This window comes from Hemibagrus wyckioides, linkage group LG26 (genome assembly GCF_019097595.1).
Source record: "Hemibagrus wyckioides isolate EC202008001 linkage group LG26, SWU_Hwy_1.0, whole genome shotgun sequence".
Taxonomy (NCBI): domain Eukaryota; kingdom Metazoa; phylum Chordata; class Actinopteri; order Siluriformes; family Bagridae; genus Hemibagrus; species Hemibagrus wyckioides.
The window spans coordinates 21318336-21345532 of NC_080735.1; the positions used below are offsets into that span (position 1 = coordinate 21318336).

Here is a 27197-nt window from a genome sequence, read left to right on the forward strand (position 1 = left end):
CGGGGTTTGTACGAAAGTGGTTGTGGGGCGCAAAAAAAAAAAAAATGACAGCGTTGAGGAAGTGGATGCCTGGTTAGTAGTGGGAAGTTCATAAACAGATAGTTAGCAGGTTCGGATACTAACTTTTTAAACCAGGGGATTTAAATCGAGTGCATCATCCACGATGATTTTACAACGTGTCGTTTACGTGCTGCTTCCGGTGTTGGTCTGTTTAAGCGACGCCAGAATCCATCGCCTGAGTCTGAAGGTAAGTTGTTGATAGCTAAGCTAAACTATGCTAAGCTAAACTGTGACGCCAGCACTTAAAGCTACACCTAAAAAAAACATGGAGTTTATTCAACAGGATGAATCCATTAGATTGTTCGGAGAGATTAGTTTCTGCAAAATAATGAAGGTGAAGTTTGGGTCCGTCTGTTGCTGACACTCTTGAGAGGTTAATTAACTCATAATAAAGTGTTATAATGGGTTATAATTCCTTATAATCTTTTGGACCGGAAGTGTGTACCATCTGTGTGTGTTTAACAGCTGTAGTGTAAAGATGGACTCTAAAACCCTGATTGCAAGTTGCCATTGCGAGGCAAAAGAGAAAAGTTTGTGTGTGTGTGTGTGTGTGTGAGAGAGAGAGAGAGAGAGAAAGATGGAGAGATGGGGGGGCAGAGAGATGGAGAGAGAGAGACAAAAAGAGAGAGAGACCCTGTTAGGAAGTGAAGAACATTAGAGGTGTATTATATGATGCACTGGCAGCAGGAGCAGGTCAGGAAGATGAAGTTGGCAGCTTCAGATGTTTCAGAGGAAGTGCAGGTTAGCCGTCTTCTGATTGGTAGTTTTTATATGATGGGAAGAGCTTCCGAGGTCCTGGTTTCCGAGACCCTGGGTTTTAAGGGCCCTGGTTCCCAAGGCCCTGGTTTCTGATGCCCTGGTTTCCGAGGTCTTGTTTTCTGATGCTCTGGTCTTTAAGGATCTGGTTTCTGAGGGCCTGTTTTTCGAGGCCCTGGTAGTTTGTATGTCTCTGACTTCAGAAAAAAAATTGTCTTTTGAGACACTGACTGAGATACCAGTTCTGAGTCACTGATGTGTGAGGGATTATGTCGCTCTCCTCTCTGCCTTCACTGTCATTGTTTCTCTCGTGGTTGTGTATCAGAAACCGTACAAACATGTTGGACACTCCTCATTACTGAAATTCCAGCACAAAAAAGCACACTGTTGCTGAGGACGTTGGCTCTTTGTCATACACTGGAGTGAACACAGTGCAAGGCATGCTGGGTAAATTCAAACCATCCCCTTTCTCTCAGAATGAGACACGGTTCCTCATCCACCTTAACACCTTTGGATACTTCGCTAATGGCACTCTGGAGGTCAATGTGCTGTCCCTACAACTCCCGAAAGAGAAGAATGGGGACCTACCCTCACATGCGGTGAGTGTGTGGTGTTTCTCTTTAAATTTAGAGATAAACATATAAAACACAACAACACTTAAAAGTGTTTCTGTAGTTTAAATAAGTAAAATATTAATCATGGATTAATTATTTATTTTTTATTTATGAAAGATTAATGACTATTGTTATCCATCACTGCTGATACAAACAGAATATAGTCGATATTTGTCAAATGTTATAAATGTTCAGAGTCTGTTTTTTTTTAAGCAAGCCTTCAGTCTTGCAGTAAAGTATCTGATGAAATGATTCCAGAGACTGCTGATGTTCATATCACGATAAAGTACACAATTTTTCCTGCATTTAATGGAGAACGTTGTTCAAATCTCAATGATGTTTATTTCTATAATGATATTTAAACAAACATACTCCACTATTACCAATTATACGATTATATACTGTACCATTTCATCTCCTGTACTTTTCTATTCCTCTTTATTTTGCGTAAACATGGCCGTGATACTGTAGTGTAACATTTCCTTATATATATATATATATATCGATGATATTTCCCGATGAAGGAAGCAGAAAGAAAAGGAAGAAGAAATAAGGAACAAGGGAGAGATAGAAAAGTCTAGACACAAGAAAAGAAAAATGACAAACTTTAAAGAAGGAGATGCAGATAGAAAGTGTACCTTATAATCCCTGTAATCCTGCAGTGCTTGAAATAATAATTCCAAGGTCCATGATAATAATATGGGTTTTATAATATTAACTAATATTATTGTGTGTGTAATAATAATACAGGGATATAATATACCACTGTTTATATGTATTTATACTCGAAAGTTTATATGGTTGGAAAACTGTGTGTGTGTTTAGATGGGCTTCAGTCTGGCCAGGTCCCGGGTAAACGGCGTGCTTACCTACACAGTAAGTATATTTATATATATATATATATATATATATATATATATATATAATGTATATGTGTGTGTGTGTGTGTGAAAGATATGAAAAATTTAAACAGATTCCGATATCCGATAATTAAGTCCTTCTCGAGGCCGATTCTGATAACCAATAAGTTCATATTTTTATATTAGAATTTTCATATAATCTGCAGTTTGTGCAGCCAGGAGAAAAGAAAATCTAAGATGCACAGATATTTTAGTAAATCTGGCCTAACTGTAATAGGAAACATCAGTCCTGACTCTTTTATTTTTTGTGTAAGGCACTACAATAAGAACAGAAAGGGTTTAACAGAACTATGGTTTATATTCATTTAACAACTCATTAACAACAAATTTATATTCAAGTATTTCACACATAAAGAAACGCATCTGTATAACATTTTAGTGCATGACAATGAGGAAGGTGTATAGACTTTCCTCAATGCTCCGTGTGTAGCACTAGTAGCTGCTGCTGCCGCGGCTGCTTCATATTCTTTTAATACAGCTTCCCCACGATGACGACCCTGAGAGTGAGATGTAAGATTTGTTGTGTTAAAACTTGACGCTTTTTTCCTCCTCTCGGAATCCTTGCTGAACATGCGCTGCAAATAGCCATGACATTGTCCTCCGGTGTCACCGAGAAAAACTTCCAGACTGGCAAAGACATGTTCATAGATGATGACCTAATGACCGCGACACAGTTTATAGCTGCAGTCACGTGCACTCAGAAAGAGGATGAATCTTGGATAAATCAGACTGATTGATTGATTTACCAGCAAGCGTACTTCGGATCTGATTATCGGATTTAATTTATTTATCAGAGCAATAAAAATGACGTCATTTTCACCCATATCGGCCCATAATTTATCTGTCCGATAAATATCTTGCATCCCTAATAATTACATCACCGTACTAAAAGCTGTTTATTATTTGAATTAAACAGGTTAGTTAAAAGTACAGCAGCACTTTATTACTGAAAAACTTACCTGTGTGAAAGACTACTGGGCACGTTGATGGTGTTTATTCTACTTTTTCACAGACAGAGGACACTGACCAGTGCACGCTGGACAAAACTAAGAGTGAGGACAATCTGGTTCTGTTCACCATCGATCCAAGGAAGTTGAGGTAGGAGGTGTGGGTGGGTGGGTGTGTTTGGGTGTATGTGTGTGTATATATATATGTGTGTGTGTTTTAGGCCAGGTGTTGCCTACTTTTTCAGCGGCATCATCGTGTGTCTGTGTGCGTGCGTGCGTGTGCGTGCGTGTCTGTGTGCATGCGTGTGTCTGTGTGTGTCTGTGTGTGTCTGTGTGCGTTTGTGTGTGTGCACGCGTGTGTGTGCGCGTGTGTGTGCGCGTGTGTGTGTGTGTGCGCAGGGTCACTGTGAAGTCGTTTGGTGAGAAGGACAGTATCTTACAGGCTCAGCTGTACAGTGAGGCAAACGGTAAGTTTGTTTTCACAGCACACACACACACACACATCAGTCCATCTAACACTGTCACAGTCTATAATCCAAGTTTTAAGCTCTTATTAACAGTTTCAGTCAGTCCCGTCTGCAGGTTGTTTTTCACAGATCATAGGTTATGTATCATCACGGTGATGTCCAACACACACTTTAAAACATTGTTCACTTCTGTGAACAGGCAGAATTATTACTGACCTTATTTTGGGTAAATTCTGAAAAACAAGGCTCGGAGGGAAGTTGTAGTAATACACTATATTGCCTATATTGGACTTGACCCCTTAGTTCCAGTGAAAGGAACTCTTAATGCTTCAGCATTGGAGATGGAGATATTTGGAGATGACCCCTTACCGTTCCAACATGACTGCACACCAGTGACCAAACCGAGGTCCATAAAGACATGGACCAAAACTGGGACGTCTGCCTTTCCATGCACATGAATGTAATATGGAGTTGTCCCGCCCTTTGCAGCTATAACAGCTTCAACTCTTCTGGAAGGCTTTCCACAAGGTTTAGGAGTGTGTTCATGGGAATTTTTGACCATTCCTCTAGAAGGGCATTTGTGAGGTCAGGCACTGATGTTGGACGAGAAGGTCTGGCTCACAGTCTCCGCTCTAATTCATCCCAGAGGTGTTCTGTGGGGTTGAGGTCAGGACTCTGTGCAGGCCAGTCAAGTTCCTCCACACCAAACTCACTCATCCATGTCTTTATGGACCTTGCTTTGGTCACTGGTGTGCAGTCATGTTGGAACAGGAAGCAGTCATCCCCAAACTGTTCCCACAAAGTTGGGAGCATGAAATTGTCCGAGGTGGTGCTCTAAACCAAAACCCAGCAATAAACTGATGGTCTGTTAGAAGAGTCTTTTCTACCTTTCTACACTTCTAATATTAATCATGTAGCACAATCCAGCCTCCTTCCTTAGCAGGAAGCCTTCTCATTTATGAACAGTTCAACATTTGCAATGTCAGATTGTAGAAAATACAACTGAATTTTCAGGGAAAAGTTTCAGTGCCTGAGGGGGTGCAGTGATGACCATGTGTGACCATTTGGCTAAAACATTCTCTTTAAACAAACTGACCATTTCAGGAAGTCTATTCTTTCTGTTTTTCCATTTTGTTTCCTTTAGTCTCTCGAAAGAAAAGAGACGATCCCAAAGCTGGTTCAGCTCCTACACAATCTGCCAAGCTTGTTAATGAACAGAAGAGTCAGCAGAGTACTGCAGAGAAAGGGTCAAAAGACCCGGCTAATAAAGTTGAAGGGTCAAAAGACCCGGCTAATAAAGTTGAAGGGTCAAAAGACCCGGCTAATAAAGTTGAAGGGTCAAAAGACCCGGCTAATAAAGTTGAAGGGTCAAAAGACCCGGCTAATAAAGTTGAAGGGTCAAAAGACCCGGCTAATAAAGTTGAAGGGTCAAAAGACCCGGCTAATAAAGTTGAAGGGTCAAAAGACCCGGCTAATAAAGTTGAAGGGTCAAAAGACCCGGCTAATAAAGTTGAAGGGTCAAAAGACCCGGCTAATAAAGGAAAAACGGCAGAAGACCCAGCTAATAAAGGTGAAGGGTCAGAAGACAAGGTGACTGAAGATAAAGAGAAGAAGAAGAATGAAAAAGGGGATGCTGCTGGAAAAGTGGAGAAGACCAAATCTCTTAGCCAGGTGTGTATCAGATTTTGCTTTTATATATACACTACTCACAAAAAGTTAAGGATATTTGGCTTCTGGGTGAAATTTATGGAAAATGTAAAAAGTTCACACTACAGTGATATTATATCATGAAAGTAGGGCATTTAAGTAGAAGTTGCAATGGTGATTTCCTCATCTCAAACAATTTACTGAAACAAAAGCCAACAACAGTGGTGGGTATACCACAACAAAAAATCTCAATGTCTCAATAATCTGTCATGTGCCCTTGACCATCAATTACAGCTTGACCACGACGTCTCATGCTGTTCACGAGTCGACTTATTGTCTGCTGAGGCATGGCATTCCACTCTTCTTGAAGGGCGGCCCTCAGGTCATTGAGGTTCTGGGGTGCAGGGTTACGAGCCTCTACACGGCGACTCGGCTGATCCCAGAGGTTTTCTATGGGATTCAGGTCTGGAGAAAGTGCAGGCCACTCCATTTGAGGTACCCCAGCCTCCAGCAGCCGTTCCCTAATGATGCGACCTCGATGAGCTGGAGCATTGTCATCCATGAAGATGAAATTAGGCCTGTGTTGTTCATACAGGGACATAATGACTGGATGAATGATGTTATTCAGGTAGTATTGGCTTGTCACTGTACCATTCACAAGATGTAGGTCAGTTCTGTATTGAGTGGACACACCTGCCCAGACTGTAACACCACCACAACAGTGGCTGATGCATAGCGCTCTCCTTGACGTCTCCAACATCGTTGGCGGCCATCATTTCTGCTCAACGTGAATCGACTTTCATCAGAGAACAGCACTGAGGCCCACCGGTCCCTCGTCCAGTGTAAATGCTCCCTCTTCCAGTCTCTCTGTATCTCTGTTACAACCTGCTGATGACACTCTGTGACACTCTAAGCTCAGTGGCCACTTCCCTCTGAGAACATCCTGTTTGAAGCCTCACAATGGTGAGGTTCTGTTGATCAGTTGTTAGGTGTGGTCTTGGTCTGATGATGTCAAAATGTGAACAGCATGATGAAGAGGACTGTTTAAATACCAATTCTAATGGAACCAGAACATTTATTGGTGGATTCATGGATCAAACACCGGTTGTGAATTTTGCCGTTAAGCACCTTGTTAGAGAACAGCAAGTTCTGCAGAAAGTACTGAAACACTGAACAGTTGGACATGTGCATTCAGAAGTGTAGAGAAGGTCAAATTAAGTTCACCTGGAAAGGTTATAGTGCATTTTAGGTGCATCCTGAAATTTCACCTGAAAGACGAATATCCTTAACTTTTTGTGAGTAGTGTATATATCAAAAATTTTGCCCTTCAATTCCCTATGTAACCTTTGACCTTCTGTCCTGACCAGGTGACCAGCATGAACGGTGTGACATTGGCCCTGAATAAGTATGAAGACACCTTCAACTTCACAGTGAGTCGCCACACGCATTCAAACCCAATATTTACATAACAAGGTGTATTTACTGGTGTGTGTACTGCTGGTGTGGGTGTGTGTACTGCTGTGTGTGTGTACTGCTGTGTGTACTGCTGTGTGTGTGTGCTGCTGTGTGTACTGCTGTGTGTGTGTACTGCTGTGTGTACTGCTGTGTGTGCTGCTGTGTGTGTGTACTGCTGTGTGTACTGCTGTGTGTGTGTGCTGCGTGTGCTGCTGTGTGTGCTGCTGTGTGTGTGTGTGCTGCTGTGTGTGTGTGCTGCTGTGTGTACTGCTGTGTGTGTGTGTGCTGCTGTGTGTGTGTGCTGCTGTGTGTGTGTGCTGCTGTGTGTGCTGCTGTGTGTGTGTGTGCTGCTGTGTGATTAACCAGCAGTATTGATGCTGCTGTAGCGCATTGATAGCAACTATTGGTGGTGTGGCAACATTGTGTGTGTTGATTAACAGCATGGTGTTGGTGATTAGCAACATTGTTGATGCAGCATTGGTAACTTAGTTAACCTTATTGCCATTGGTGTGTGTTAGCAACGGTATTGGTTAACCAATTGCGTGCAACGCTGTGATTGCGCCGACGGTGTTGATAACAGCGGTGGTGGTGTTGGCTGTATTGTGCTGTGTGGTTGATGGCTTAACGTTGATTGTTGGTGCTTGGCGCGCTGTTGTTGATTTATTGTTGGCCTTATTGATAACGTGATGATTGCTTGGCTGATTGATGTGTGGTGGTGGCAACGTAACGCTGTGATTGTTGTGTGTTGGCAACATTGATGTGTGCTTGGCTTAGCATTGTGTGTTGTGCTTAGCTTATTGTTGATTGTGTGTGGTGGTTAACGCTGCTTGTTGATGTGTGTGTGTGATTAGCTTAGCTGTGTTGTTGTGTGTGTTAGCTTAACGGTGTGTGTTAACTAAGCTGTGTTGATTGGTATTGGTGATGCGCCATTGTGTGTGTGTGATTAACTAACGATGTGTGTGTGTGTTGCATGCCATTGATGATGTGTGCTGCTATTGAGCTTAACAACATTGATTGATTGATGATAACTTGCTGTATTGATGTGTGTTAACTGTTGCTTAACGTTGGTGATGCTGTTGTGGTTAGCAACGGTAGTGATGGCGCCAGCGTGTTGATGTGCAGCGCGGTGTGTGTGTGTGTGTGATTAGCTGTGTGTGTAGCTTAACATTGTTGGTGATGTGTGCAACGGTGGTGGTAATTGGCAACCTTGACGTGATTGTGATGTGTGTTAACAACCATTGTTGATGTGTGTGATGTAAGCGCTTATTGTTATTATGTGATTGCGCGTGTGGTGTGTGAGCGAGCAGGTGATGGCAGCGGTGTTGATTGATTGATTGATTAGCTGCTGTGGTATTGATTAACCCAGCGCGTGATGTGTTGTGGCAGCGGTGTGTTGCTAGCGGTGGTGATAGCAACGTGTGGTAGCAAGCTGATTGGTGGCAACGATTGTGTGTGTGTGTGTGTTGGCCCAACGATTGATTGTGTGTGTGATTGGCAGCTGTGTGTGATTTATTGCTTGATGATGGCTAACGGTGATGTGTGGCTTAGCTGGTGGTGTTAGCTTAACTGCTTGTGTGTGGTGTGCGTGCTGCTGTGTGATTGGTGAACTAGCGTTGGTGGTGGTGCTTAGCTGCTAGGTGGTGTGTGTGATGCTGCATTGATTGGTGTGATGCCCGCATGTGTGTGGTATTAGCTGTGTGTTGTGCTGCTGTTATTAACTGCTGTATTGAACAGCTGTGATGGTGTGATGGCAACCTGTGTGTGTGTGTGATGCTGCTGATGTGTGTGATGTAGCTGCTGTGGTGTGATGATTGGCAACGCTGTGTGTGTGTGCTTAACGTGTTGTGTGTGTGTGTGGTGCTTAACTGTGTGGTAACCCAGCTTGTTGATTGACCGTGATGCTTAGCAGTGGTAACAACTGTGTGTATTAGCAACGTTTGGTATTAACAACGCTAGTGTGGTTGGCAAACGTATTGATGTGATGTGTTAACCTAGTATTGGTAGCTTGCATTGTTGGTGTGATGATGGCTGCTTGTGTGTGTGTGTGTGTGTGTGGTGATGGCTTAACATTGATTGTGTGTGTGTGTTTAACGCCTTATTGGTGTGCTTGCTGTGTGTGGTGTGTGTTAACCAACTGTGTGTGTGTGTGTGTGTTGTTAACTTAGCTTATTGTGTGTGTGGCTGCTGTAACATTGTGTGTGTAACCCAACATTGTGTATTGTGTGATTAGCTGCAGCTTGTGTGCTGCTGTGTGTGTGTGTGCTGCTGTGTGATGTTGTGTGCTGCTGTGTGTGTGTAACGTGTGCTGCTGTGTGTAGCTGCAGCATTGTGTGGTGATGATAGCTGCTGTGTGTGTGTGCTTAACGTTGACACTTATTGTTGTGGTGATGGCTTAGCAGTGATGCTGCGTGTGTGTGTAGCTAACGGTATTGATGCTGCTGTGTGTGCGCCAGTAACGTGTGTTAACTTAACGTGATATTGGTGATTAACCATGATTGTGTGGTGATTAACAACATTGGTGATTGATTGATGTGTTTGTTAAGCGTGATTGGTTTGGTGTAACAACGTGATTGATTGGTGGTGGCCCATAGCGGTGTGCTGCTGGTATTGTGATGGCTGTAGCGTTTATTGGTGGTGATTAACCAGCAAGTGGTGATGGCTTAAGCGTGTGATTGGTGATTGATGGCTTAACGGTGTGTGTGTGCTTAACATTGATGGCGCTGATTGATGATGTGCAACGGTGGTTGTGGTATTAACGCTTGTGTGTGTGGTGTTGACAGCATTAATTGGTGGTGATGGCAGCGTTGTGGTGTGCTGCTTAACGGTGGTGTTGCACCTTGTTGGTGTGATTGTAGCGGTGTTGGCAGCTTGTTGATTGGCTGCTGTGTGATGGCAACCATTGTTGGTGCTGCATTGATGTGTGTAGCTTAACGTAGGTATTTGCTGCTTGGTGTTGATGGCTTAACGGTGATGGTGGCAACGGCTGATGGTGTGTGTGGCAGCAGTGGTGCCAGCATTGTTGCGGTGTGTATTAGCAGCATTGGTAGTGTGGTGATGGCGCAGCATTGTTGATGGTGTTAACTGGCAAGCAATTGTGTGTTAGCTTAGCGTGGTGTTGTTAACTAACGATTGATTATTATTGATGGTTAACAGCTGATGTGTATTGCTGCTGTAACGTGAGTGATGCTGCAACTTATTGATGTGTGTGTGTATGATGCGCATTGATATTGATGTATTGGCTGCTGTGGTATTGATGCTTAGCTGTATTAGTGATGTGCTGCTGTGTGTGTGTGTTAACGCTGTGTGGTGAGCAACGGTGATGGCTGCTGTATTGATGGCTGCTGTTGGTGGTGTGTGCTTAACTATTGGTATTATTGGTGGTAGCTTGGCCAACAACTGTATTGTGTGGTGCTGCAACCGTTGTATTGTTAACGCTGTTGTTGATGATGGTATTGCTGCTGTGTGGTGTGCTAACCTGTGTGTGGTTGGCAACGCTGTTGATTATTGTTGGTGCATTAACGCCATTGTGTTAACAGCAATTGTGCTGTTGGTGACAGCAACGTGTTAGCTTGTATTGTGTGTGTAGTTAACGGCACTGTGTGTGTGTGTGGCTGCATTGTTGATTGTGGTGCTTAACAGCGTGTATTGTGTGGCAACGGTGTTGTGTGGTGGCAACGTTGGTGGTGATGTGGCAGCTTGTTGTTGTTGGTGAGTAACTAACATTGGCAGCAAGTCATTGTGTGTGGCAGCTGTGTGTGTGTGTGCTGGCATTGTATGTGTGTAGCTTATTGCTTAGCTGTGATGTGATGGCAGCAATTGTTGTTGGCAGCTTGTGTGTGGTAGCTTAACGCTTGTTGATTGGTAATGTGTTAACTTAACTGTTGATGATGATGTGTGTAGCAGCTGTGATTGTGATTATGCTGCTGTGTGTGGTAACGCCTGATGATGCAACATTGGTGTGTTAACTTAACATTGGTGGTGATTAACAGCTGTGTGATTGATAACGCTGTGTGTGCTGCTGGTAGCAATTGCATTGGTCATTAGTGGTAAGCTTGCATTGATGTTGTGTAGTGGTGCGCATGTTGTGTGTGTGCTTAACAACCGTTGCCGTGATGGCTAGCTGTTGATGATGTGTTGAGCTTGCAGCGTGTTGTGTTGTAACCTTGTTTGATGGCAGCTGATTATTGATGGTGGTGCAACGGTGATTGTAACTGTATTGTTGATGGCGCAACATTGTTGGCCCAGCAATTGCTGCTGGTGTTGATGGCAGCTGTGTGATGATGATGAAGTCGTGATAACTTAGCTGATGTGTTGATTAATGGTAACGCAACTTATTGTGTGTGATGTTAGCAACGTTGGCATTGTTGTGTGTGTGTAACATGTGTTGTTAAGCTGCTGTGATGTGATGTGTGTAACGCGTGTGCGTGTGGTGTGTAACTAACGTGTGTGTGTGATGTAATTGTGTTGTTGATGGTATTGATGGCTTAGCTTATTGTTGGTATGTGTGTGCTGCGCTGGTATTAACAGCAGTGGTGTTAACAGCTGTGCTGTGTGTGCTGCTGTGGTGATGTGTGGTAGCCTTAACGGTATTGTATTGATGCTGCTGTAACGTGTGGTCGGTGGTGGTGGTCTGATTCCAACCGAAAGTCGTGCAGTGATTGTTAACGCTTATTGTGTGTGTTGGTGATTAGCTGCGGTGGTGTTGATGGCGTGCGTGTGTGGTGATGGCAGCATTGTGTGATGATGGCTTGTATTGGTTGGTGTTGATGGCAACGTTGATGATGTTGATTAGCAACTTAAGCGTGTTGATGTGTGTTGGCTTGCGCGATTGGTTGTATGTAGCAACGGTGATTGTGATTGTTAACGATTGTGTATTGGTAGCGCTGTGATGCTTGGCGCGTGTGGTGATTAATTGATGTGCTTAGCGGTGATGTGTGGATGGTGGTTGCAGCAGCGGTGTGTGTGATTGGCAACGACGTTGTGTGATTAGCAGCCTTGATGGTGTGGTGGTGGCCCAACGGTGGTGTGTGCGCAGCGTGTTGAGCTTAGCGGCGGTGATTGATGGCAGCGTGTAGTGGTGGTGGGTCAAGCAGCGGTGATTGATTGATTGCAGCAGCATTGTGTGTGTGTGGTGGCGGCAACGTATTGGTGTGGTGGTGTTGGCAACGGTGATTGATTGGTGTGCAGCTTGATTGGTGTGGTGTAACCCAACGTGTTGATTGTGGTGGTGGCAGCGTGTTGATTGGTGTGATAAGCGCAGCATTGATGACGGCAGCGGTGATTGGTGTGTGATTGGCAGCGGTGGTTGTGGTGATGGCGTAGCTTGGTGGTGATGTGCATGGCAGCTTAACGGTGGTGGTTGGCTTAACGTGATGGTGATGGCTTAGTATTGTGGTGGTGATGGCAGCTAATTATTAGCAACGTGATTGTAACGTTGATTAACTTAACTGTTTGGCCTTGTTGTTAACGGTAGCATTGATTGGCGTGTGCGCTGGTATTAACGTGGTGAACGCTGTGTGTTAACGCAATGTGTGTGGTGATGATTAACAGCTTGGTGTAGCGGTGGTGTGTGTTAACTCCAACGGTGGATTGATTGATGGCGTTAACGGTGGTGTTTGCTGCTGTGTGGTAACAACATTGTGGTGGCGCCAGCTGTGATGGCAACGATTGTGATGGCAGCGATTGGTGGTGTTGTTAATCAGCAACGGTGGCAATGGTGTAGCTTAACGCTGTGTGTGGTAGTATTAACGGCGTTGTGTTGATGGCAGCATGATGGCGCCAGCGTTGTGTGTTGGCTTAGCGCATTGATTGTGTTATGGCATTATTGGTGTTAGCGTGTGCTGCAGCTGTGTTGGCAACCTGATTGATTGGCTTAGCAATTGTGATGTTGGCTGCCCAGCGACGTGGTGTGTGATTAGCAACTTAATATTATTGTGTGTATTGCTTAACGCTGTGTGTGTAAGCAACGGTGGCTTAACGGTGGTTGGCTGCTGTGGTGATGGCTGCATGTGTGTGATTGGTGCAACGGTGATGGCAACGGTGCGTTTAACGCTGGCGGTGATGGCAACGATTGGATTATTGTGGCAGCGTTGTAGCGCAACGGTGATTGTTAGCCTTATTGTTGTGTGTGGTGGCAACATGCTGTGTGGTTGTTGATGGCAACGTTGATGGCAACCGGTGTTGGCAGCTTGGTATTGTTGGCAGCATTGATGTGTGATGGCGCTGTGTGTGGCTTAACTGGCTGATGCTGCTGGTGGTGATGTGGCAACTATTGTGTGATTGGTGCTTAGCTCATGTGTTGTTAACGCGTTGTTGGCTTAACCCAACGGTGGCAACGTGTATTGGCATGGCTGCTGGTGGTACGCGCAGCGTGGTAATTGTTGTACGCTGTGTGTGTTGATTGGCAACGTGATGTTAACAGCGGTATTGATGGCTTAACGTTAGTAGCAGTATTGATGCAACGGCTGGTGTTAGTAGCGGTGTGCTTGCTGTGTGTGGTGGTGATTAATAGCCTTATTGTGTGTGTTGTGCAGCGGTGATTGGTGACGGCAAGCTTGTGTGTGTTAACGCGTGTTGGTGGTGGTGGCAACATTGTTGTTGGCAGCTGTTGTTGTTGGTAACGGCGGTGACGCGTGGTGGTAGCAGCAGCGGTGACAGCAGCAGTGGTGATAGCCCAAGCGTGCGTGATTATTGCTGCTTAGCGGTGTGTGTGTGTGGTGCTTAGCTTGATTAGCAACTATTGTGTGTGTGTGCTGCTGTGGCTTAACGGTGGTGGTGTTAACTGCGCATTGTTGTGAAGTGGTAGCCCGCTGGTGTATTGATGGTGTGATGGCTGGCGTGACGTTATTGATGTGATTAACTTAGCATTGTTGTTGTGTGTGACAGCTTAACGGTGATTGTGTGTGTGGTAACAACGGTGTGTGCTGCGTGGCAGCGATTAACCGCCATTGGTGGCGCCCAGCTTGGTAATTGATTGGCAACATTGATTGATGGCTGTGTTGATGCAACAGCTGTTGTTGTTGATGGTGATGGCTTAACGGTGATTGGATGGTGATTGGCTGTAACGATTGATTGATTGTTGGCTTGCTGGTATGTGATGGCAACGGTGGTGATTGATTGTTGGCTTAACGTTGGTATTGATGTTGCAGCATTAACGGTGATTGTGTGTTGGCTTAACGTTGATTGGTGGTGATGGCAAGCGTGGTGATGTGTGCGGTGGTTGGCTTAACGCGGTGATTGTTGTTGGTGGTTGTTAACTAGCTGCGTGTGCTGTTGGCAACAGTGATTGAACGCATTGTGTGTGTTGATTAGCTTAGCGGTGTGTGTGCTTAGTATTGTGTGTTTGGTTGTAACGCTTGTGGTGGTAGCTTAACGCTTATTGGTGTTAGCTTAACGTTGTTGTATTGCTGCTGGCAACATTGTTGTGCTGTTAACAGCGCATTGTGTATTGGCAACGTGGTATTGATGTGCGCATGGCTGGCGTGATTGATGCAGCTTATTGATTGGTGTGTGCCCGCTGATAATTGATTAGCTGCTGTGGTGTTGGCAGCAAGTGATGATGTTGGCATGATGATGGTGCTTAACATTGTTGGATGATTGTTGCTTATATTGGTGTTGACGTGGCTGCCTGTTGTGTGCTAGCGCCTTGATGGTGTTGGCTTAACGTGTGTTAGCTTGCATTATTGGTGATTGGCTTAACACGGTGTTGTGGTGTAACGGTGTTGGCTGCTGTTGGTGATGGCAGTGGTGGCAACGGTGATGCTTAGCGTTGATTGTGGTGTTGGCAGCGCATTGGTGGCTTAGCATTGTGTATTGATGCCAACTATTGTTGGTGGCGTGCGCGTTGGTGGTGATGGCAACGGTGGTGGCTTGGCTGTGTTATTGATTGGCAACGGACAGTTGATTGTTAACTGCGGTATTGGTGTTGTGGCTTAGCGTTGTGGTGGCAGCGTGATTAGCAACGGTTGATTGATTAGCTTGCGTTGCGTAGTGGTGATGCCAACGTGATGGTGTAACAGCGTGTGGTGTGATAGCTTAGCTGTGTGCAACGTGTGTAGCTGTGTGCCATAGCATTGATGGTGATGATGGCAACATTGATGGGTAACGCCCAACTTGATTGATTATTGTTAACTTAGCAACGATTGTTGGCTTAACGTTGTGTTTGTGATGGCTTAACATTGTTGATTGATGGTGTGATGGCGCTGTGTTGGTGATGTGCGCAGCTTAACAATTGTGTGTGTGTTGATGCTTAACGTGTGTTGATGGCTTAACGTTGTTGTTGGTGATTAGCATAGCCATTGTTGGTTGGCTTAGCACCGCGTGTGTGATTGTGTTGGTGTGTGTAACGGTGGTGGTGATTGGCAACGTGATGTGTGTTGGTTGATGACCCAGCGATGGTGTTGTGTGTGACAGCCATTGTTGGTGATTGATGGCCCAACGATTGTCGTGTGGTGGTGTTGGCAGCAATTGATTGATGATGACCCGTGGTTGAGTGGTTGGCAGCAATGTGTGTGTGATTGATTATTGATGGCAACGTGTGTGTGTGTGGTATTGTTAGCTTGCGCGGTGTGTGATTGTGCTGTTAACCTGTATTGTGTGTTGGCAACGCTGTTGTGTGTGTGCTGTTAGCCCGCTGTATGTGTGATGTGCTGCTGTGATTGTGTGTGCTGCTGCTGTGTGCTGCTGTGTGTGGTATTGTTGGCAGCGGTGATTGATTGTGATTGCTATTGTTGGCTGTGTGGTATTAACGCATTGTTGTGTGGTTATGCCATAACGATGGTGTTAACCTTGATGCTTGCTGTTGATGTTGATTAGCTTAACCTGAGCAACGGTGATTATTGATGGCTTAGCGTTGTTGTGTAACTAACGTGGTGATGCTGATTGGTGATGATTAACATGGTGGTGTTGGCAGCGATGTGGTCAGTGTGTTAACGCAACGGTGGTGAAGTGGCAGCAGTGTGTTGCTGTAATTGTTGTTGTTGGCTTAACGCTGTTGTTGGTGATTGGCACCATTGTGTGTATTGTAGCCGTGTTGATTGATGATGGCTTAACGGTAGCGGTGGTGGTGGCAACGGTATTGACGGTGTGGTAACAGCGTTGTTGATTGATGATTGTTAGTCAAGCCCGGTGGTGGTGGCAGCATTGTATGTGTTGTTGTTGATGGTGTGTGTGGCAACGGTGGCAGCGGTGGTGTTGGCAACGATGTGATTGTGTGTGTGATAGCCCAGCTTGTTGTGTTGGCAACGATTGGTGTGTGCTGCGGGCGGTGTTGGCGTTAATAGCTGTAGTGTGTGTGATTGATTGTGCAGCGTGATATTGGTGATGGCAGCGATTGGTGTGCTTAGCATTGATTGATTGTTAACTGGTGGTGTGTGTGTGGTGGCGCCCAGCAGTGGAGGTGGCTTAGCGGTGTGTTGATTATTGGCAACGTTGATGTAGCTAGCGTTGTGATTGGCAACGGCTGCTGGTGGTGATAGCTTAACGGTGTGATTGGTGATTAACAGCTGCATTGTGATGCTGATGCTGCTGTGTTAACGCTGTGTGGTTAACAAGCGGTGATGGTGTGATAACAACATTGTTGTGGTATTGATGGCACCTTAACGAGTGATTGCCATTGTTAACAGCAGTGTGTGCTGCTGTATTGTGTGTGGTAACAACTATTGTGCTGCTGTAGTATTGGTTGTTGATGGCAGCTGTCCGGTGCTGCCCACGTGTGTGTGTGCTGCTGTGTGTGCTGCTGTTGTTGTTGTGCATGGCTGATGGCGATGGTAGCTTAGCAGCTTGATGGTGATTGATGAACGTGTGTGTGATTAGCAGCGCGTGATGTGTTGATGCTCTGCTGTTGTTGCAATTGATGGCTGATAGCTGTGCGTCTGTGCAACGGTGTGTGTTGTGTGTGTGTTGGCAACTATTGTGTGTTGTTGAGCAACGATTGGTGGTGATTGGCTGCTGTTGTTGTAGCAATATTGTGTGTGATGTTAAGCATTAGCTGTGTGTGGTGATTAACTAACGATTGACATTGTTGATGGCAACGTGTGTTGTGTGTGTGATAACCTTGGTGATGGTGGTGATGCGCTTAGCTGTGTGTGTGTGTGGTGTGTGGCAACGTTGTTGATGTGTGTGTTAGCGTGACGGTGGTGGCCAGCGGCTTAGCTGTTGGTGGTGTGCTGCTGTGTATGATGCTGCTGTGTGTGTGCAACTGTGTGGTGTTTGTTAACGGCGCGTGTTGGTGGTGTGGCTTAGCGCTTGTGTGCTGTGTGGCAGCTGTGGTGGATAACGTGTGATGTGTGTGTGCTGCATTGGTGGTGGTAGCTTAGCTGTTGTATTTGTTAACAATTATTGATATTGCTGCTGTGTTGATGGTGCTGCTGTGTGCTGCTTTGTGTGTGTGCTGCTGTGTGTGTGTGTGTGCTGCTGTGTGTGGTCAGTACTTTGCAGTGTGTGTGTGCTGCTGTGTGTTGTGTGTGTACTGCTGTGTGTGTGATGTGCTGGTTGTGTGTATAACATTGTGTGTGTTGTGTGTGCTGGTTAGATGGTGATTAGCTTGCTTATTGTTGATGTGCTGCTGTGGTGTGTGGCTGATGGCATTTAACTGTGGTGGTGTGCGGCTGCTGTGTGTGTGTCGATTCACCGTGTTAATTGTGTGGTGTTGGCAACATTGCATTGTGTATTGTGTGTGTTAACGCTATTGTTGTATGTGTGTTAGCGGATTGTTGCTGAGTTAAAGCAACAATTGCTGCTGTGTGTTGAAGATGTATTGGTGGCTGTGTAACGATTGCTGTTAACATTGTGTGGTAGCTTGCTGTGTTGTGTGTGTGCTGCTTAACGGTATTGTTGTGGTGTTGCGCAGCGATTGATTGTTGTTTATTGTGTGCTAGCTGTGTGTGGTGTGTGTGTGGTGGCTTAACTGCTGTGATTGATTGTGTGTGGTGTTGCTGCTGTGTGTGTGTGTGTGTGTGTGTACTGCTGTGTGTGTGTGTGTGTACTGCTGTGTGTGTGTGTGTGTGTGTGCTGCTGTGTGTGTGTGCTGCTGTGTGCTGCTGTGTGTGTGTGTGCTGCTGTGTGCTGCTGTGTGCTGCTGTGTGTGTGTGCTGCTGTGTGTGTGTGCTGCTGTGTGTGTGTGTGTGTGTGCTGCTGTGTGTGTGTGTGTGTGTGTGTGCTGCTGTGTGTGTGTGTGTGTGTGTGTGCTGCTGTGTGTGTGTGTGTGCTGCTGTGTGTGTGTGCTGCTGTGTGTGTGCGCTGCTGTGTGTACTGCTCTGTGTACTGGTGTGTGTGTGTGTACCGCTGTGTGCTGCTGTGTGTGTGCCGGTGTGTGTGTGTGCCGGTGTGTGTGTGTGCTGCTGTGTGTACTGATGTGTGTGTGTGTGTGTGTGTGTGTGTGTATTGCTGTGTGTGTGTGTGTGTGTGTGTGTGTGTGTAATAAACATCTCATTGTGTCTCTCAGTTTCGTATCACTGTGGGTGCTCAGGATCAGGGCCTGTACAACCTGAACTTCCACTACTGCTCCAAAAGCAAGCCTGGTGCCATCACCCCATACTCCCTCAATGTAAGAACACAGTTACAACAGAACAACAACCTCTACACACACATCACAGCAACACAACAACCTCTACACACACCATCACAACAACTCCACAACCTCTACACACACCATCACAACAACTCCACAACCTCTACACAGACCGTCACAACAACCTCTACACACACCATCACAACAACCTCTACACACACCGTCACAACAACCTCTACACACACCATCACAACTCAACAACCTCTACACACACCATCACAACTCAACAACCTCTACACACACCATCACAACTCAACAACCTCTACACACACCATCACAACGTCACAACAACCTCTACACACACCATCACACCGTCACAACAACCTGTACACACACCGTCACAACAACCTGTACACACACCGTCACAACAACCTGTACACACACCGTCACAACAACCTCTACACACACCATCACAACAACTCCACAACCTCTACACACACATCACAGCAACACAACAATCTCTATACACACTGTCACAACAACCTCTACACACACCGTCACAGCAACTCCACAACCTCTACACACACCATCACAACAGCTCCACAACCTCTACACACACCATCACAACTCAACAACCTCTACACACACCGTCACAACAACCTCTACACACACCATCACAACAGCTCCACAACCTCTACACACACCATCACAACTCAACAACCTCTACACACACCGTCACAACAACCTCTACACACACCGTCACAACAGCTCCACAACCTCTACACACACATCACAGCAACACAACAACCTCTATACACACCGTCACAACAACCTGTACACACACCATCACAACAACTCCACAACCTCTACACACACCGTCACAACAGCTCCACAACCTCTACACACACATCACAGCAACACAACAACCTCTATACACACCGTCACAACAACCTGTACACACACCGTCACAACAACTCCACAACCTCTACACACACCATCACAACGTCACAACAACCTCTACACACACCATCACAACGTCACAACAACCTCTACACACACCATCACAACAACTCCACAACCTCTACACACACCATCACAACGTCACAACAACCTCTACACACACCATCACAACGTCACAACAACCTCTACACACACCATCACAACAACTCCACAACCTCTACACACACCATCACAACAACTCCACAACCTCTACACACACCATCACAACTCAACAACCTCTATACACACCGTCACAACAACCTGTACACACACCGTCACAACAACTCCACAACCTCTACACACACCATCACAACTCAACAACCTCTACACACACCATCACAACGTCACAACAACCTCTACACACACCATCACAACGTCACAACAACCTCTACACACACCATCACAACGTCACAACAACCTCTACACACACCATCACAACGTCACAACAACCTCTACACACACCATCACAACAACTCCACAACCTCTACACACACCGTCACAACGTCACAACAACCTCTACACACACCATCACAACGTCACAACAACCTCTACACACACCATCACAACAACTCCACAACCTCTACACACACCGTCACAACGTCACAACAACCTCTACACACACCATCACAACGTCACAACAACCTCTACACACACCATCACAACAACTCCACAACCTCTACACACACCATCACAACGTCACAACAACCTCTACACACACCGTCACAACGTCACAACAACCTCTACACACACCGTCACAACGTCACAACAACCTCTACACACACCGTCACAACGTCACAACAACCTCTACACACAACGTCACAACAACCTCTACACACACCGTCACAACGTCACAACAACCTCTACACACACCGTCACAACGTCACAACGTCACAACAACCTCTACGCACACCGTCACAACGTCACAACAACCTCTACGCACACCGTCACAACGTCACAACAACCTCTACGCACACCGTCACAACGTCACAACAACCTCTACGCACACCGTCACAACGTCACAACAACCTCTACGCACACCGTCACAACAACCTCTACGCACACCGTCACAACGTCACAACAACCTCTACGCACACCGTCACAACGTCACAACAACCTCTACGCACACCGTCACAACGTCACAACAACCTCTACGCACACCGTCACAACGTCACAACAACCTCTACGCACAAAAAAAAAAGAACAAATAAATAATCTATGTACACAGCCTCAAAACATTTAAACAACCTGTGTGTGTGTGTGTGTGTGTGTGTGTGTAGGTGGAGATCAAGGAGATGAACCCAGATGGCTTTCTCTCGGCTGCTGAACTTCCCCTACCACGACTCTACATTAGCATGGCTGCCCTGTTCCTAACAGCGGCCATCATCTGGACATCAACACTGCTCAAACACAAGTAAACACACACACACACACACAGTATCAGAATAGTTAATACAAATTTCTATACCTGTTACACATCATGTTTACTTAACACACGTGTGTGTGTGTGTTACAGGTACAGTGTGTTTAAGATCCACTGGCTGATGGCAGCGCTCGCCTACACCAAAGCCGTGTCCTTGGTTTTCCACAGCGTGAGTAAAACACTATTGGTGTCATCAAAGCTACTTCATATTTTCTGCTCTCTGATTGGTTAAAACTTATCCTCCCTTCATCTTCATGCTCATTGCATTCAACAGCAGAATGTTGTCTCCTCTGTGGTGTAGCGATTTTATTTCTGTGGATTAAACACAAATTGCCGTTAGATTTGATGTGGTATATGATGCTGATATTTAAAAAAAAAAAACACAAACCTTAATGATAAATAATATCAAATGGTACAGAATTTTTTTTTTTTTACATATCTATCATTTAGATTAACTATCACTTCATCAACATGGAGGGGCATCCTATCGAAGGCTGGGCTGTAATGTACTACATCACTCACCTGTAAGTGTGTGTGTGTGTGTGTGTGAGAGATCAACAGAGTAAAAGACAGTTGTTCAGCTGTGAGTGTGTGTCTGTGTGTAAATTGTTTGTGTAACGTTTCTGTGTGCAGCCTGAAGGGGGCGCTGCTGTTCATCACTCTGGCTCTTATAGGAACAGGCTTCGCCTTCATCAAATACATTCTCTCTGACAAGGAGAAGAAGATCTTCATGATCGTCATCCCTCTGCAGGTATCTGGAACTAAAATGTTAGCAGCAGATTCTTTAACTTCTGGAAGTTACAGGATTTAAAGGACCACTTTTGATAGATACTGACCACTGCAGACCGGGAACACCCCACAAGAGCTGCAGTTTTGGAGATGCTCTGATCCAGTGGTCTAGCCATCACAATTTGGCCCTTTTGGTCAAACTCTCTCAAATCCTCACACTTGTCCATTTTTCCTGCTTCTAACATCAACTTTGAGGACAAAATGCTCACCTGCTGTCTAATATATCCCACCCACTAACAGGTGCCATGATGAGGAGATACTCAGTTATTCTCTTCACCTGGCACTGCTTAGAGTGTTATGCTTGATCAATGTATGTTAGCATAAGCTAGCCAAAGAATGTTGGTTTAATTGGTCTAATTGGAAGAACTGGTTGAATTCGATTGGCTGATTGAATTTCATGCAGGTGCATAAAAAGCATAAAACTGACTTGATTGATGGTTGATTAATTATCTGATTATTATTTAACTTTTTATTATTAGCTTTTTTGATTGATTGGTTAATTAATTAGTTGTTATTATTATAATTGTTGTTATTATAATTAACATTTTTTTGACTGGTTAATTATCGGGTATTTTTGTTTTTCTGATTGATTTTTTAAACTTGATTATTAATTTAACAGACTGATTATTGATGTGACTGATGTGCAGGTGTTGGCTAACGTGGCGTACATCATCATCGAGGAGACGGAGGAAGGCTCGAGTGAGTACGCGCTGTGGAGGGAGATCCTGTTCCTCGTAGACCTCATCTGCTGCGGAGCCATCCTCTTCCCCGTCGTCTGGTGTGTGTTTCTGTAGTGTGTGTGTGCATGTGTGTGTGTGTGTGTGTGTTTCTGTAGTGTGTGTGTGCATGTGTGTGTGTGTGTGTGTGTGTTTCTGTAGTGTGTGTGCGCATGTGTGTGTGTTTGTGTTTCTGTAGTGCGTGTGTGTGTGTTTCTGTAGTGTGTGTGTGCATGTGTGTATGTTTGTGTTTCTGTAGTGCGTGTGTGTGTGTTTCTGTAGTGTGTGTGCATGTGTGTGTGTTTGTGTTTCTGTAGTGCGTGTGTGTGTGTTTCTGTAGTGTGTGTGTGCATGTGTGTGTGTTTGTGTTTCTGTAGTGCGTGTGTGTGTGTTTCTGTAGTGTGTGTGTGCATGTGTGTGTGTTTGTGTTTCTGTAGTGCGTGTGTGTGTTTCTGTAGTGTGTGTGTGCATGTGTGTGTGTTTGTGTTTCTGTAGTGCGTGTGTGTGTGTTTCTGTAGTGAGTGTGTATGTGTGTGTGTGTGTTTCTGTAGTGTGTGTTTGTGTTTCTGTAGTGCGTGTGTGTGTGTTTGTGTTTCTGTAGTGCGTGTGTGTGCATGTGTGTGTGTGTTTCTGTAGTGCGTGTGTGTGTGTGTTTCTGTAGTGTGTCTGTGCTGTTCTAATTATTGTGTGTTACACTGTTGCAGGTCAATTCGTCACCTGCAGGAGGCGTCTACTACAGATGGCAAAGGTTTGTGATGTTTATTCCTAAGCCCCTAACCTAAATCTGACCAAAAACTGTCTGGTGTTTCAGTCCTTAAGTGTGTGTGTGTTTGTGTGTGTGTGTCCTGTAGCTGCTATGAACCTGGAGAAGCTGAAGCTCTTCAGGCATTACTACGTGATGGTGAGAGGAGCTCTGATCAATTTGTGATAAAAATATACAAACTTTATTAGTTCAGACTTTTATTCAGCCTCTCCAGTTGTTAAAGTAATTTATCTATTTGTGTTTTCTGTTGTTAATAAATAATAATAAATAGAAATCTTAAATATTTTACTAAAATGTGTGTGTGTGTGTGTGTGTGTGTGTGTGGAGATTGTGTGTTACATCTACTTCACGAGGATCATCGCTATCCTGCTGAAAGTCACTGTACCCTTCCAGTGGCAGTGGTGCCAAGAGGTTGGATCTTCCATCCCCTTTTAATGTCATCATCACGTCCTGTTTCCATATCTGAAAGTATGTTTATGTGTCTTCTCTCTCTCTCTCTCTCTCTCTCTCTCCGTGTAGTTCCTGATCGAGGTTTCCACTCTGGTGTTCTTCGTGTTAACGGGCTTTAAGTTCCGGCCGGCGTCTAATAACCCGTACCTGCAGCTGCCTCAGGATGAGGAGGACCTGGAGATGGACGAAGTGTAGGTTTTTCTGCTTCCACTAGGCTTCCAAGTTCCTATACATTGTTCTTTGTGAATCAGCATGCACAGAGTTCTCATTTATTCCTGATTTTCTCGAGCACTTCTACTTTTACTGGTTCCACACATTATCTATTGTTCCTCTAGTTCCCCTAGCTTTCCCAGTGCTCTTTGATTCAGTATTTCTTCTACATCCACTGGTTTTCCCAGCTTTCCTAAGTTCTCAAATCACCTCATGGTTCTCAAAGATCTACTAGTTTCTCTGACGCCTCTTTTTTAGAACCCTTCTCCAAGTTTATCTAGCTCTTCTACATTCCCTAGATCCCATTATTTTTAGGTTTTCCTTTTTTGATCAGTTGTTTTAGTCTTCATCTCCTTTTGAAATTAATCAAAGGTAATTGTGTATTAAAATAATATATGACATGCCCCACCCACTGATTAACATCTGCCAAACTGCACAAATTATGAACTCTAACCAATTTAAATCATTAATTGTTAATACCATATAAACACCTCTGTCTTAAGGATGACTTATAGCTGTAACTGTGAGTGTTACATAATGCTGACACCTGGAGACTCCTTCCACAAATGTTACAGAAACACATGATCTCAAAGAAACGCCTCCATGTCAACAATTATATGTTATTAAGTTTTTAAATTTGCTTATAAAGAGCGTCCTCTGTACACGTTCCTGTGTGTATTAAACAGTCTCTGTCTCTGCAGTGTGACGGAGTCAGGTGTGTTGGAGGGCATCTCGAAGGTGAAGAAGACGTCCAACGGCAGAGAGAGAAATCGAGAGCCTGCCTTGTGATGTTGACACTCCGGGGGAGGAGCCTGGACTGTTAAACTCCACCCCCTTTATTCAAACATTCCGCCTATAGTTGCTTCCAAGACATCCACAGAAGCGATCAGCTATGCAAGAAAGAGGGGGGGAGAAAAACAGGGGTGTGTGTGTGTGTGTGTGTGTGTGTGTAAGGGAAAGGAAGTTCTAAACTGTTTCCTTATAAGGAAATCGGGTTTCTTCTTTTAAAAAGGGGACCGAGAGCAGAGCCAAGAGGCACACAGGTTTCATGGATATCTTTTTATTTTTTTATCACTTCTACACCATTAATCTGATCTCTCACCTGTCTTACTCTTCCCTCCTCCTGTCTTTCTCTCTGTATCCAAAGATTTACAATCATTTAATAATTACAGAATGTTTTTTTTTTTTCTTGAAAGGAACAGCTTAGCCAAAAATGAAACTCTAGTAGTCCAAAGGCAGTCTGTCAGTTTATTTCCTCACAGGTTCTACGAGGCTAATTGTGCGCTGATTCACACATGCGATTTGCACAGTGCTAAACTGGAGGCTACGTGCTTCCGGTTAATTGTTAGCACTATTAGCCTCGCAGCAGCACGAAATCATTTGTGGTGTAGAGGAATTAGATGTTTAATTTTTGTTGGAAATGTTCCTGTACCTGTCTCCGCTCTTAATTTAACCAGACCTGTTCTTCTTTATTATTTAACTGATTCGTGTGGTTTTAATTCTGACCATTCTGATAGTGTGCGTTGAAAAAGCTGATATTTTTGGAATTGTCTTGTCTTTACTCCGTCTCCCTCTGAACCTCAGCTACGATCTCAGAGAAGACATGTTTCTGCCCTTTCTGCCCTTCTGTTAACCATCGCCTTGATCAGTTTAAGGGAATTCTGTAAGATGAGGATGGAATCAGCATCACTGAAGACCTCGCAGTGCGTGTGAGAGAAACACAACTTACCCAGAAGGCATTTCCGATATCCCAGCCTTAAAAATGGTGTTAGAATTAATAAAAATACTTTACATTTGACTCGTCTCTGCTGAAACTGCGCCACTTTCCTTTTCTCGCTAGCAATGTCAAGTAAAATGCAAGATAAAGACCATAAACCAATCAGCCGGCGGTCCTGCTAGCTCTTCAGAATGCTCGAGACGTGATTCAGATGTGCGCACATGAGAGTTATAGATGTTAAACTTAAAAATGAGGAAATCAGTATTGAACCCTGAGCTGAATTAGCTCCAGATACAAAATCAAATGGATTCATTCAGGAATTTTGAAGGTTGCACTCGCTAATAGACTCTTTAGCAAATGGTATCTCTAGAACACCAGAGAGTACTCATAACTCATGAACTTTGTGTGCTTTGAGATGTTTGTTTCTCGATGCTGGACCTGCTTCTCTGGGCTGCAGAGACTCTGATCATATCACAATACCAACTTATGAACACTTTATTTACATTATTAGAGTGGTGACGGTGGGAGAACGGTACGTGTGAGAACGTGTCCCATCATCTTGGTGATCTGGTACAGTTCTGAAGCGGAGATGTTTGGTAATTAACACCTGTATGCACTTGATGTTTGTTACATAATGAACATCTTAATTATGGAACATTTTAATACATTTGTGAATGAAAAATAAATCCGAATATGTTAGCCGAAGTTAAATGATAATGTTACACAATATTCTCGTTGTTGCACTTTCAGTGATCCTGCTTTAGTCACGTTCATTAATACAGGTGTTAATGACTGTGCTCATATTTACCTGTTGTTAACAGTTAAGGAAGTGACGGCTCACAGAGCTGTGATGATGTCACTGTTTACAGCATTGTCACTCCAAAATAGAGCAATAGGACGTCAGGAATAATGACTGATGCTGTTCTAGCGGTGATTGTTCACACTTTTGGGCTTGTGTTTCTGGAGCAATGACATCTGAGTATTTGTTCATCATGTGGTTGGTTGGTTGTAATTTTTTTGTGTGTGTATCTGTTTTTCTTTTCTTTATAACCCTCTTTATCCACTCAAAGTAACTCCTGAGAAACATCCATTTTTTTTAACCATCTAGATGAACCAAGATGGCTGCTGTTAAGGGGCTAAGAGTGCTTTAAAGGGCTGTGAATATTGTAAACATGTCATGCTGGCTTGTTTTTCCTTGCTAGCTTAACGTGATGATGTTTTGTTCAAGTGTAAGGATGAGCTTTAAAATAAAAGGATGTGGAAATGTGTTATTTTTACGCAGTGTTAATTTACCAAGGTGTTTGTGGAAAAGTTTCTACAAATTCTGTCATCATAAACCTGACAGATGAATAATGCTTGTTATTGAGTCACAACTTAGCAAGTACTGTGTCTGTTAGGGGTTTAACTAGTGTTACCATGACGTGTTGAAAAAAGAAATTAAACAGCTGTGAAGAACATGTTCACTAAGAGATATATGAAATCTGCTGTCCACAGTGTTATTAAAACCTTTCATTTTCATTTAAACTCCTTTAGGATTGAATTCTCTGTATAAAATATATATTTCAGTCCAAATTTAGCGCTTTTTAGAGGTCTGTTAACAGTGTGATGTGAAGTTATGCTAATAATAAACACAGGCTAGTTCAAGTGAGTCTACAAGACTGGCCACAGATCAAATTAAATAACATCAGTCAATTAACTGTAATCTACAGTCTATCAGCCATAACACACTGACCACTGACCGGTGAAGTGAATAACTCT

General features: G+C 44.3%; 1 protein-coding gene across 2 annotated transcripts; it reads left to right on the forward strand.

The window, feature by feature from the left end:
• Positions 1–26: 26 nt before the first annotated feature.
• Positions 27–26710, forward strand: LOC131347134 (protein GPR108). Of its 2 annotated transcripts, XM_058381049.1 has the most exons (19): positions 27–247; positions 1293–1415; positions 2256–2306; positions 3363–3448; positions 3697–3764; positions 4909–5294; positions 5325–5435; positions 6779–6841; positions 18310–18411; positions 20652–20785; positions 20888–20963; positions 21245–21318; positions 21428–21545; positions 22231–22361; positions 23004–23047; positions 23151–23200; positions 23390–23473; positions 23582–23703; positions 24424–26710. In XM_058381049.1, exons 1-19 carry the CDS (start codon positions 164–166, stop codon positions 24509–24511), a joined length of 1995 nt encoding a protein of 664 aa, XP_058237032.1. In that variant the 5' UTR covers positions 27–163; the 3' UTR covers positions 24512–26710. The 2 variants fall into 2 exon arrangements, with proteins under 2 accessions (XP_058237032.1, XP_058237031.1); XM_058381048.1 differs by having other exon boundaries at positions 4909–5435.
• Positions 26711–27197: the final 487 nt, after the last annotated feature.

Excerpts from the sequence above, each read along its gene's own strand:
- LOC131347134 (XM_058381048.1), top strand. The coding sequence starts at position 164 with ATGATTTTACAACGTGTCGTTTACGTGCTGCTTCCGGTGTTGGTCTGT. Across the intron at positions 2,307-3,362 it reads ACGGCGTGCTTACCTACACA|ACAGAGGACACTGACCAGTG; the intron begins GTAAGTATATTT and ends ACTTTTTCACAG. Across the intron at positions 20,786-20,887 it reads TCAACACTGCTCAAACACAA|GTACAGTGTGTTTAAGATCC; the intron begins GTAAACACACAC and ends TGTGTGTTACAG.